The sequence below is a fragment of the Ostrinia furnacalis genome, unplaced genomic scaffold (assembly GCF_004193835.3).
Source record: "Ostrinia furnacalis isolate ACB-3 unplaced genomic scaffold, ASM419383v2 OfSCF0637, whole genome shotgun sequence".
In the NCBI taxonomy this organism is placed as follows: Eukaryota; Metazoa; Arthropoda; class Insecta; order Lepidoptera; family Crambidae; genus Ostrinia; species Ostrinia furnacalis.
Genome location: NW_021130876.1, coordinates 84770 through 97978, shown reverse-complemented (window position 1 = coordinate 97978; position 13209 = coordinate 84770). Strand labels below are relative to the sequence as shown.

Sequence of the window (13209 nt, the reverse complement as noted above, 5' to 3'; positions counted from 1 at the left end):
TAGTAAAATACTACTTAAGACGAAGCATAGATATTGCTTGGACTTAGAACAAGCCCTAACACCAACCAAACCGAACAGAAAAATCTGCGCCCACTGGGAATCGAACCCGGGACCTCTGCGTCTGAAGCAGGTGGTCTTACCACTAGACCACAGAGGCGGATAAAGGTGGATAAGTTATTCGATGTGATGATGTGAGTCTATTTTTAACCGAAGGAGGAGGTTCTGTTAAGTTATTTAGGAATTAATTAGGCAGGTATAAATAATTTTACTCGTATTTATTCAAATGTTTAAAATCAACTTAGCACTAATGAACAAAGTTATAAATACAAATAAGTACCTCTAAAACCTTAATAAATATGGTATAACAGTAAGAATTTTACATAAGTACTTACAGAAGTCAAAAATTAAAAATGGATAAGTTTAATAAACGTTATAAGTAGTACATTATTTATTTAACTCATCAAAACATGTTTTAGGTTTTTGTTTTATTTTATTTTCAATTCAATTTCGAATTTAAAATGTATTTAAAATAATAAAAGATAATACTAGGCACGTGATAAATATTTTGTTAAAATGTTACCTAAATTATGTATTACGCTATGTAATTATTTGAACCTAAGACTAGTTAAACTTTTTTTATTAAGTATTAATTTTAAGTAGCGTACTTAAGTATATTCATATAAGTCACTATGTTACTACGTCTTTGCTTATGATGAACAATATTGAAATATTGGCACATTATTACAATCATTAGAGACGTTAACGTTTTAAAAAAAAATACTATCGATAATTTGATATTTCAAACATTCGTGATTCTAGAATAACACTACATTATTATTCTGTTGAGCCTAGAAGCCTAGAAGGGCCCAAGACCGAGGTCTTTGATAAACACAAGAATTATAAAAACAATAATCAGGTAAGCTTTTTATTGGTATTATTTTCTCAGATCTTTTTTTAATAAGCAAAGACATTTACCTACTCCTTTAAATGGCAGTTAAAGATTCACAAATAATACAGTGTAAAATACTGTACAGACATAAATAACTTTAAATGTGAAAGAAAAGCGTTTTACAACTCCTATACAATCGATATACTTGTCATTACAATTAAAATGACTGTCATTAGTATTAATACGTAAAAAAATATATTTTTACTTACACAGCTAATCTGTGGGAGATCGTAACTATCTAGACTAAGATAATACCAAGGCCGCATATTCGATTTAGATTTAGAACATTGGCTGGACCAACCGAGAACTATTTAAGTATCGATATCGACAAGTTTTAGTTCTCTGTGTGGTCCCATCACTAATAATAACTTTTAATTGACTCTTCAGTTTTAATTGAATCTTACAAAGTTATCATTATTTTTATCAAAAGTATTATAATATTAATGTAATGCTGCCTCTGAAAAGTATTAACAATATTAACGTTAGTCGACTCTATGGTAATCGATTGACTTATTTCATAATTCTAAGCTCGTTCTTCTATATTGTTTTGGATGTAACGTTATTAATCTAAAATATTTATTAGGTAATTCAATTGAATTATACTGAAACTTTTTCTTACAAAATAGCAGCATTGCAACTGCATCGTATAAGCGACTGCATCATAACCTTACATCCAAAACTACCCGAAGTCTCTGGTCACATTCAACAGAACTGGTCCCCATTTGGTATGTATAACCTTAGTGTACACACACAGCGGGGTGATGAGATGGCCATCGGCTCTATGTTATTTCTTGTAGGACTCCGTGACCTCACTCAGCACGCTGATGACGAAGGTCTCAATGTCTGCTGTGTTGACGCCGCGAGCGATCCTGAAGTAACCGTTCTCACCCCACCACGGTCCCCAGCTGTTGGCCACGATCTGGAAAAAGGTTTGGTTACATTTTTCTCCAAATAAACATTGCACCAAAAGACTGCGTAAGAGTCTATACTCTGTAGATAAACTATAGAGCATTGGTTCCCAAACTTATTTGAGCCGCGCCCCCTTTCGACCATACAAAAAATCCGGGCAAGCCTCCAGTCAAGATTATTTATTGGTCGTATCGAGCAGTCTGGAATGCATTCTCTCAGCGGTCGTAGGATTTTACTTAAGTACACAGATGGCCCGCGCCCCCCTTTAAAGGTCCTTGCGCCTCCCACTTTGGGAACCAAATTGAACCATTACCTACGTGAGTGCGACAAACGTTACATCGAATTTTGTTTCTTCGAAAACCTTTCTGCGAAGTTACTATACTGCGACGCCTTGTTATATCGATGCCTTGTTACTGCGATGTTACGTTACATCGAAAAACTTTACTGCGAACGATTTTAAAGTCATATTTTATAATTTATTTATATTTATGTTTCTATTCTTATGTTATTTAATCAGAGATGTTACTGTTAAATATATGTAATAAGTAAATACAATTTAATGTATTTATAATCTTATTTCATCTATAATTTTGTACCGCCCACTTTATTCTATGTATGTATGTATGTAATTTTATTTTTTTATCTATCTGCTAAGTCAAATAAAGAAGGCTTCGCAGTAAAATCGTTCGCAGTAAAGTTTTTCGATGTAACGTAACATCACAATAACAAGGCATCGATATAACAAGGCGTCGCAGTATAATAACTTCGCAGAAAGGTTTTCGAAGAAACAACATTCGATGTAACGTTTGTCGCACTCACGTAGGTAACCCATGTTATAGAGCAGGGTTTCCCAATTTTGTTTGCCAAGGAACCCTAATTGATTAAATACTTTTCCTAGCGGAACCCCCGTACTACTCCGCCCGCATGCCCTGCCCCTTCCTTGTGTGTGCGTAAACAAGTCGGTGCGAGCGAACAACGTCGGTCACGAAACGTGGGATAATATTTTTTACGGAACCCTTGCGGCCTTTCCACGGAACCCCAGGGTTCCGCGGACCATCTTTCGGGAACCGCTGTTATAGAGGATCGTGAGTCGTGACTAAATGGTCTAAGACGCACAGTCTATATCTATTATATAAAAGAAAGTCGTGTTAGTTACTCCAGTTATAACTCAAGAACGGCTGAACTGATTTAGCTGAAAATTGTCAGGGAGGTAGTTTAGAGCCAGGAGAAGGACATAGGATACTTTTTATCCCGTTATTTATTGCCATTAAGGCGGAACAAAGTTCGCCGGGTCAGCTAGTCTATATACAATATAAAAGAAAGTCGTGTTAGTTACTCCACTTATAACTCAAGAACGGCTGAACCGATTTAGCTGAAAATTGTCAGGGAGGTAGTTTAGAGCCAGGAGAAGGACATAGGATACTTTTTATCCCGTTCGAAATAAAAAAAAGTCTGCTTATTTATTTCCATTAAGGCGGAACAAAGTTCGCCGCAGTTTAATTATAAAGGTTGCTGAATTCCGCTAGAGCAGGCCACTTCTAACTGGGCAATCTAAAAATTGATGGGTAGGCCGATGTATAGATGGACATCATGTTTACTGATGATGATGATGAAGAGTAGGTAGGTATAACGAGACCACTCTCTCTGACCATGCGTCAAAAGGCGACTAAAGCACAAATATGCGAATATGTCGAGAGTGTAAGGCTAAAATCTTCGTGCCTTTTGGCAGGGCCGGATCGTGAGTCCTACTTTTTAGCGGGATCTGGGGGCCCCTTGTAACCCTGGGGCCCTGGGCTGCAGCCCAATCAGCCCATAGGTAGATCCGGCCCTGCCTTTTGGTAAGGCTAGTCGCTGACATAGCCCGACGGATTAGCAAACTGAAGTGGCAATGGGCAGGACATGTAATACGCAGAACTGACGGCTGATGCGACAGCTAGGTTCTGGAGTGGAAGCCACGTATTTGAAGGCGCAGCGTAGGATGTCCACCCACAAGGTGGACTCATAAAATTAGCAGGAAGGCGCTGGATACAGGCCGCTACCAACGGTCAATGTGAAAATCATTGGGGGAGGCCTACGTTCAGCAGTGGGCATCCTGTGGCTGAAATGATGAATAATGAAACAGATAATCTTCTAGAATGAAAGTAGAGACTCACCCAGTACTTCTCTCCGCGGTCCTCACCCCATCCCACGATCCTGACGCTGTGAAGACCCTTCAGCTGGTTGTTGCCGTGCATCGACCGACGGTAGATGCCATCCTGGTAGTGGAAGAAGTCTTGGTAGACCGACATGATCGCTGAAAGAAAATAATTACTTTGGTCAATTTGAAACTTAAAGGAAGGCGCTGGATGCAGGTCGCTACCAACCGGGCGATGTGGAAAATGATTGGGGGAGGACTATGTTCAGCAGTGGACGTCCTGTGGCTGAAATGATGATGACGAATTTGAAATAATGCTTGTATGTATTTGTAAAACAACGAATTGAGGCGTTTTTGGTAACAAGCTGTGCCTACCTAGTTATTTTTGAAGATGTTAGCTTTTTTACGTAGGTACTTTCTCAATTTCAACTATCGGGATGTCTAAGAAAAAGAGATCACTTAAGTAGCGACAATATAGCCTAAACTGTAAGTAGACCAAAAAATCAAAGCATGTATAAAAAGTAGAGTTCAAGAAAAAAATATCTTCGACTAGGTACAACACAGTAGAATTTCTCATTAAGAAAACCCAACAACAAAAAGTTCTTCAAAATGTTAAGAGATGGCGTTGCCTGTAGCCGTAGGCACAACCCGAGCGCGATACGGTTAAAAAAAACATGTCTTTGAAAATGTTACACGTGTATGTTTTATCAACGAAATTGCAACAATTTCTAAATGACCGATATGTACAAATGCGACACCAAGGGCATCGAATGCAGTCATTTATTTGTTTACTTGATAACGAATCAGAACATACAAAAATCTATATTTTTATCGTAAAGAGATATCGATTGACGACAGCACTTAGCCACACACATTGCAAATATTTAGAATGCTTTTTTTAATAATTCGGTTCTTCCCTAGTAAAACCACAAAATATAACAATGACGTAACTCTGACCGTGAAATGCCCGGCAATGTCGTGAAAAAGCGAGTAGTAACGAGACGTCCAAAAAGGTATCAATTAGTAACGCTGGATGCAGGGCGATGAGGAAATCATTGGGGGAAGCCTATGTCCAGCTGTGAACTTCCTGTGGCTGAAATGATGATGATGATGATAATGATGAAAAAGATAGAATCCTTTCACGGAACAAAGTAACTGCAAAAAAAGCCAGAGCAAAATTATTTCGAAAACAAAAACTTTATCGTTTCGCTACTAGGCTAGGGGGATGATGATTGTCGCGGAAGTCTAAAGGCTACGGCCGCATACTCTTGACACCTCTACTAGGGCGATGACGGAACGCCGCGGAGGTTTTAATGGGTATAATATCCCGTCCTTTTCAGATCGGAGCAGCGCCCTACTCAGGGCTCCGGGAGTCCCACACACCCCAGTCCCAGTGGTGACGGTGCGCAAAGCATTTCCTCCGCGTCAAAACAAGGGGGAATAATGATGACGCACTCACCATGCAAGTGGCAGTGGGCGGGGCACATAGCTCTAAGAGCTGATGGCCGCTGGCGCAGGAAAGTTCTTGAGTGGCGACCACGAGCCGGAAGACGTAGCGTGGGCAGGTCTCCCACTAGGTGGACCGACGATCTGGTGAAGTTCGCGGGAGGTGCCTGGATGCGAGCGGCGCAGGACCGGTCTTTGTGGAAATCCTTGGGGGAGGCCTTTGTCCAGCAGTGGACGTCTTTCGGCTGAAACGAACGAACGAACGAACTCACCATGCACAGGCCCGGACTGCATGATGTCCAGCATGATGTCTCTCTCCTTCTGCAGACGGCCGGGGGGCCCGACCTTGTAGCGCTGAGTGCGCCGGGGCACCGCCGGCCGGCAGCCCTCCTCCTGAAGGGTCCTGTGCTTCCGAAGCTTGCAGGCGGACGCTGTGGCCTCGTACGGGTAGCAGTCTTCGTCTACCAATCTGTTGAAAGAAATAAAGAATGAAAAATTGGTTATTTAGTCCAAAATCCTTATAGACAACAAACATGTTGGGTAGGTATGATGTGGTCGTTGAATTAGTCGCGTGATATAAATCCTACCCTACCCGACATAGCTCGCAGAATTGCTAAAATCAAGTGGCAGTGGGCGGGGCACATAGCTCGTAGAGACGATGGCCGTTGGGGCAGAAAAGTTCTCGAGCGGCGACCACGGGCTGGAAGACGTAGCGTGGGCAGGCCTCCTACTAGGTGGACCGACGATCTGGTAAAGGTCGCGGGAAGAGCCTGGATGCGGGCAGCGCAGGACCGTGCATTGTGGAAAACCTTGGAGGAGGCCTTTGTCCAGCAGTGGACGTCATTTGGCTTTAACGAACGAACGAACGATAAATCCTACAGTGTCAGAAATAAACATAGTTATTCATCATCATCTCAGCCATAGGACGTCCACTGCTGAACCTATGCCGGGAGGGACCAAATGGCAATGCTTTCCATGTTGCCCGGTTGGTAGCGGCCTGTGTCCAGCGCCTTCCTGCTACTTTTACGATGTCGTCATAGTTATTAAAAGGAGGCAATTTTAACTAACATAGATATATGATATCTACATAAGGTATCTTAAATTAACACAATATTACTTTACCAATACTACACACACACCTATACAAACAGTTTTATCTTTTTATTAGTATTCTTTTCATTAGTATTCTTAATAAACGTAGTCTTATCATCCTTACCGATTTCCCGCCTTTTGTATTTATCTGTGCACTAATATTACTATTTAGATATGTATGTTTATCTAGACAATTTTATGCAGCTTACTATTTTATTTATTTTACCAATGGTCCGTGACCCTCACTCGGCATGGGGCACACTGAAAACCAGCGCCGTGGCCTTCGTCACCGTGGGCCACGGCATATGCTGAGTGGGGTCCCGTTGCAGTGGGCATCTTTTTGGTGAATGGGTGGCACTGCTCAGTTTACTCTTGTTTTATTTTTTTCTTCTTTTATTATTATGTGCCACTGTCATGTCTATGTAATTGCCTGTATTTGTGTGATGTCCATTGTAATAAATGTATCTTTCTTTCTTTCTAAATCTAGTGAAGGTCGCGGGAAGCAGCTGGAAGCGGGCATTGCAGGACCGGTCGTAGTGGAAATCTTTATCTTAAGCTGAAACGAATAATATTTGCTGATATTCCACCAGTTCGCACTAAGCGTTTCTCTGTTATCTTAAAAAGCGAAATGCTAGGGACTGGAATTCGCTGCCGCTTACTCCTGTCTATCCTGAAAACTATTTATCCGGGCCTTTATATTGCAACTAGCTTCGTACGCGTGGATCCCGTTTTACCTCCTTTAGGGGTGTAGATTCGTAAAATCCTTTCTTGGCGGATGCCTACGTCCAAATTTCAGCCCGAACCGTCTAGTGGTATGGGCTGTGCGTTGATAATAATCACTATGTCAGTCAGTCAGTCACCTTTGAGTCAAATATTTACCTGTTCTACATAAAAAAACACTTGGGGCCTTACCCAAAGTTCTTGGCGAAGTTCCACGCTATGTCGATATGGCCTCCATCACATCCGCGCTGGTTCTTCCGGCTGCAGGACAGGAGCGACTGAGGGGAGAGCACCAGGACTTCGGCTCCTGTCGACTGGATGGCATATCTGAAAGAAAGAAAGAAAGAATAATTTATTTGGCACAGAAAAAGATGAAAGTGCGCACGCGCACACTAAGGCGGTTATCACACTGCGCCGCGCTCCGCCGCGGAGCGCGTGATTTTCATATAAAAAATCACGCGCGGAGACGCGTTTTCAGTGTGAATTGCCGCGTGTGTTTTCTATACAAACTGAGGTACTTGCATACAATGATTAAATCTGTCGTCCCGCGCTCCGCGACGGAGCGCGGCGCAGTGTGATAACCGCCTAAACCGATTCGATATCGGCCGATTCCTTATACAAATTAGAATCGGGCCCAACTATCGGCTAAAAGTTGGTGGTGTGCGAATAAATGCAGTCGGAGGCATCAATGATAGTTCTTTTGGCTAATCTTGGTCAACTGGTGAGCGATGAAAGGATAGAAAAACTATCATAATTTTATTGCAATCACTAGAGTAGCGCCTCTCATAGTACTGATATAGTCACTCACCAGTAGCGCCTCTATTACGATACCCCTTATTGATTTAACTAGTGCTAAGTTGATGGCTGCAATGGTCCATTTCAATCAACAAACATGTTTTTAGAAAAGTGGCACGTACTTGATATATAAAGGTTCGCCATCCCTGCATATCCAGCTTCAAATTGCCTTAACTTACACACAAACCGTTCATTATACTAAGAGCTATTAACCTTGGTTTAAGAGCCCTCGAGATTTCACTGAGCCGGGTTTATTTTTAGACTAACAAGGCAAGAAAGGCATTCCTTAAGCTGGAGTATTCTCAAGTTACGCTTCTGAAGTTGTACAGTGTTTGCGGGTTTATAGTGTCTCGTGTTACGTTTCTTGAAATGTTTTGTGTTAGGATATCCCCTCTTTCCCGTAATTTTAGCCAGCAAGTTATTTTTAACTTGTAAGTAAGGAGGTTAATAAAAAGACCTTAATATTGAAGCCTACGAGGATAGTGGATAGTCTTCATACTTACAAGCGCTTCGTCAAAGTGAGGTAAAATCTTATTCACTGTCATGCCATTGTGAAAAAATTACATTCATCATCATCATCATTATTTCAGCCATAGGACGTCCACTGCTGAACATAGGCCTCCCCTAATGCTTTCCACGTTTACACTAAAATTACATTATAGACGATTAAATATTAAGATTATTTATAAATATTTTGAAATTGAATGTGATTTTTCTGAAAGTGGGAGAGTTTCATCGTGCTTGATGTGACGTTTAAAGTGAGGTAGAATGGTCTACTGCGTGTACTCTAGGTTTTAATCTATGAAAAAGGCATATTTTTGGAGGATTTTTTTATTTTTTTTTTAATTTTATTTATTATTCATTATTGAGCAATTACATAATTGATCCAAATAGCGTTCTAAATCCTCTTTATGGAATGGAACCAGAGGTCGGATTTGGAATTCAAAGATTTCTAAAATATGACTGCCAATAAAAAAAACCCATCCAGTGAAGGTCAAGATTGTTCCGGGGGTAAGTTAAAGTGTCATTGGACCCGCAACGAAATTAATCAGAAGAATATACTAGGAATTCGAAGTTATGATTTGACGTCCCTCCAGTGCAGAAAGTTTTGATAGCCACAAAATAAAATCAGTTTAGTAAGGTGATGACATTACCTGTCAGAAGTGACAGTGGCAACTACCACAGCCCAGTCGGATCCGCACCAGCCCTGGTCAACCACGGGAGAGATGAATCCTCGCCATTTCTGTCTAGCGTCGAAGTTCCGTGGGACTAGCGTACCATTGTCGATGGGCCTGATGGGGTTCAGGCGGAGAGTCTCGCGGGATAGGGGGAGGGTACCTGGAAGAGAAACAAGTGACAGTTAGAAAAACAATGAAAATAGAGTCACCACTGCATTTTCTGCCCTCATGATAAAGTTTGACGTCTTACGTCATCATGAAGTTTGACGGTAAGCTAAATATGCTTGTGTTACGAGTGGGTTCACCACAATACCAGAGAACCCGCGTTCCTCGATACGGTGTTGATACCTTTCCGGGTTGATAAGTGTGCTATGATCTTTAAATATGCGCGGACATCCGGACATACTTTTTAGCTATCTATTGCTAAAATACACTGGTCATCACAAAAATCGACCCCCCCGCGACAAGCACTTTCAAACGTATGTATCCCCACTTCCCACCAATATTGGCACCATTTAAAAGCCTAATTCTAAACTTAATTTCATCACAGGAAAGGTTTTTACCCCAAAAATGTGTCTGTAGAAGAATCCAGAGTCACTTCTTCAAAAAATACGTAGTTACGCTTGAGCCAACTTTTATGGCTATAAAACTGTTAAGTTGGGATTAATCACTATCCATCTGTTAAAGAGGACACGTGAGATCATTATTTGGTTTTATAACCATAAAAATTGGTCTAATTGATCCCAGAGGTGAGCCCAAAGTGAGGTCTTTTTTCAAGTCACATTTATTGTACTATATCGCGTTTATGTTAATCGTTTATTAGGAAATTAAATGTGTTTTTCTTTAAGGATATTTATTGGGCTTTCAAATAACACCAATATTGTTGGGGCACCATGATTGTGTCAGTAGAAACGAGTTTACCTGTAAAACGTATTTTTGTGATGACCAGTATATTTTGTAGAGATCGAACCCGTAACCTCTGAAGACCCAGAGAGGTATAACTTTTTTTAACTGGTTTCTTACACACCCACCCAGTATACGCCTCTATTTTTGGGCTATTACTGCTATTACTAAGTCCGCACCTACCCACATCATGATGTACCTAAGTAAAATATGATTTTGTTTGTTGACTTATCTTCAAGTATTGTTCAGCGAAAGTCGATTAGATAGTGGATGTCAACAAAGTGAAAGTCAAGGGTTGAACTTAGTTTCACCTTTCTAAATAAACGATAAGGTTGCAAATCCCTTGTAGCGTGTCGAATGACGTTAATCTGATCTAGATTGTGGGAATACTACAGATTAGATGCGCGGGCGCATGATGAATTTGTATGAGATGTTTTGTCATTGTGTGCATTTGTTGATATCGTTATTAGGCAATTTTTTATTTCTGTGACGGGTCTGGGTGTTACTATGTATAATAATTATGTATGTATTTACAAAAAAAAGTATTTAAGTATGTTTATATCCGTTGTCTTGTCTAGTACCCATAGTACAAGCTTTGCTTAGTTTGGGACTAGAGGCGCAGTGTAAAATGTCCAAGGATATTTAATTTAGAAGGAGCTTGGTCCAAAATTGGATCTTACATGAAATTATAATGTTCATGTTTTTATTTTATTCATGCACTTGTAAAGTTTTCTTTCTGTTTTAAAAAAATATATAAAAAATAGGTAGCCACACAAAATCATTTTTCAAAACTTCACAGTTACAAAGGATGTTTCAAAGATGATGGTGCTATCTCACAGGCAGGAGGAGGAAAGGTCACACTAAGAACTGGATCATGGACCATTTCAAACAAACACCTGGCATGCATACAGCGATCATATCAGCATTGTCATTTTATTTCTTAGGCCCGGTTTTTTGATTCGTAGTTAAAATAACCAATGGTCAAGTTTGACAGATGTCAAATGACAAGTGGTTAAATATCAGAGAAAAATGTTTTTCGAACAATGGTTAGCTAGACTTTTAGTACATTTTTTAACTATGAGTTAACATTTTGTTAATATTTAACCATTAGTAGCAAAATTTAACAATTTGTTATTTTAACTATGAATCAAAAAACTGGGCCTTAGGCGTGTTCACAACACAATAACATGGTAAATAAGGGATTTACACGAGACGGTTTTGTGGTATAGTAATAAAAGTTCAGAAATACTTTTTGCAAATAATTAATTATGTAAGTAGTTACCTACTCCATAAAAAGCAATATTTGATCATAGTTTCGATCAAAATTAAAATAGGTATCTACAAAAGCCTAAGAAAGATCTAATTTAGATCAATTTAAAATTTTCTCCCTCGCCGGATGGCTGGTATTTAAGGCCTATGGCAAGTTCATTTTATTTTGCAAGTAGTCTCGGTATAATAATTATGTATACCACTGCTTCGGAACAATATGGACCAGTCCTTAGGCTTTTGTAACTTAAAATCGTCACACATAAAACCCCATATCACTGCCTCGTGATTTCTGTCACATTGCCTGCCCGACACGACTTCAACCTTTACATTCGTTACAAAACGCCAAATTCGTACTAAATTCTAATCTGAACCAATTCCAGTCACGAATGTCAATTATTTTATTTTAAATCAGAACGCGTATGTCATTGGAATTCATTATGACTACAATGTTATAATAACATGTTATGTTATTGTTGTTGTTTTTTTGCGTAATCGGCAGGCTTGTAACATTTGATTTAGATGTAGATAGAAAAGCTGGTGACGAATTAAGTAAACTGAACAGGTAGGTAAATCAAGTAGGACTTTAAACATCCTTCTTATTAAAATGTAGACTAATGTAGAATAAGAAGAATAGTGTTGTATTTGTACTTTGTCCAGGGGGCAGGTTACCAGAATCTCCTTCAACTAAAACGTAGGTGATACTCGAGTGAGCATCGCCTAATCGCTAATGAAGCAGCCTGGACAGGTTAAAAAAAACTCGGCTTGCCGAGTATCTGTGTGGTGAAGAATTACTCAGCATCATCATCAATGTTTCAATCACAGGAAGTCTACTGCTGAACATAGGACTTTTTACATGTGGAAATGCTTTTCGCATACCCAAGGTCGCGGGTGCAGCTAGGGGTTATGAGGGACTCTTCCCGCCAGAAGGGTGGGGCCTACTCCCCCATTGATTTCCAGTTTGACCGGTTGGCAGCGGCCTGCATCCAGCGCCATCATATAAGATGTCGTTGGGCCACCAGGTTATACTACACTCCAGTGCAAAGCGGATAGATAAAGAAACAAAGGTTTAAGGCAGTGATGCTGTAGTGCTGGTAGAAGAACTCACCTAGCTTATAAATCAGCGCATCCTTGAGCTTGTACTGGCGGAACTGGCTGTAGTTGGCGGCCCGCCAGCTGTAGCCAGGGCGGTTGAGGATCCGGATGACCTCTTCGCTGATGAGGCCCTCCGTATGTCTCTAGTCCAGATAGCCTTCTGATTGGGCCAGTACGTGATTTGCGGATCTCTTTCTTTTGGTGAAAAGTAACTAATGTATTTTTTCAGAAGGCCTTCAGCGCCAAGCGGATGACAACTGACAAATCAGGTATGGCAGTGACGCTGCAATGCTGGTTGAAGAACTGGCTGCATCGAGCGCCTTCCTGATAACTTTACGAGGTCGTCTGTTCACTCAACTCACCTAGCTTATAAACCAGCGCGTCCTTCAGCTTGTACTGGCGGAACTGGCTGTAGTTGGCGGCCCGCCAGCTGTATCCTGGCCGGTTGAGGATCCGGATGACCTCCTCGTTGAGGACGCACTCGTCGGTCTCGCAATCCCACTCCGCCTTGTTCGGCTCTCGGAGGATGCATTTGCTAGGGAAAAAGAAATGTTGTAGTTAAAAGATCATCTACAATTTGCAGAAAAATCACAGAATACGTAAGAAGTTCTATAGTGACGAAAGCGTAGCGTGGGCAGGCCTATCACTCGATGGACTAGCGATCTGATGAAGGTTGCGGGAAACACCTGGTTGCGGGCAGTGTACCGGGCGTTGTGGAAATT

The 13209-nt window shown here is 40.8% G+C and overlaps 1 protein-coding gene across 1 annotated transcript in view; it reads right to left on the bottom strand.

Annotated features, from left to right (window-relative positions):
• Nucleotides 1-1508: 1508 nt before the first annotated feature.
• Nucleotides 1509-13209, bottom strand: part of Swim (Secreted Wg-interacting molecule) — a 74977-nt gene continuing 63276 nt past the window's right edge. The window contains exons 4-9 of the mRNA XM_028323422.1: nucleotides 12850-13022; nucleotides 9200-9383; nucleotides 7443-7577; nucleotides 5711-5907; nucleotides 4012-4151; nucleotides 1509-1868 (exon numbers count right to left, since the gene is read on the bottom strand). Of these exons, the coding sequence (XP_028179223.1) occupies nucleotides 1734-1868; nucleotides 4012-4151; nucleotides 5711-5907; nucleotides 7443-7577; nucleotides 9200-9383; nucleotides 12850-13022 (964 nt within the window). The 3' untranslated portion in view covers nucleotides 1509-1733. The remainder of the gene's footprint in view (nucleotides 1869-4011; nucleotides 4152-5710; nucleotides 5908-7442; nucleotides 7578-9199; nucleotides 9384-12849; nucleotides 13023-13209) is intronic.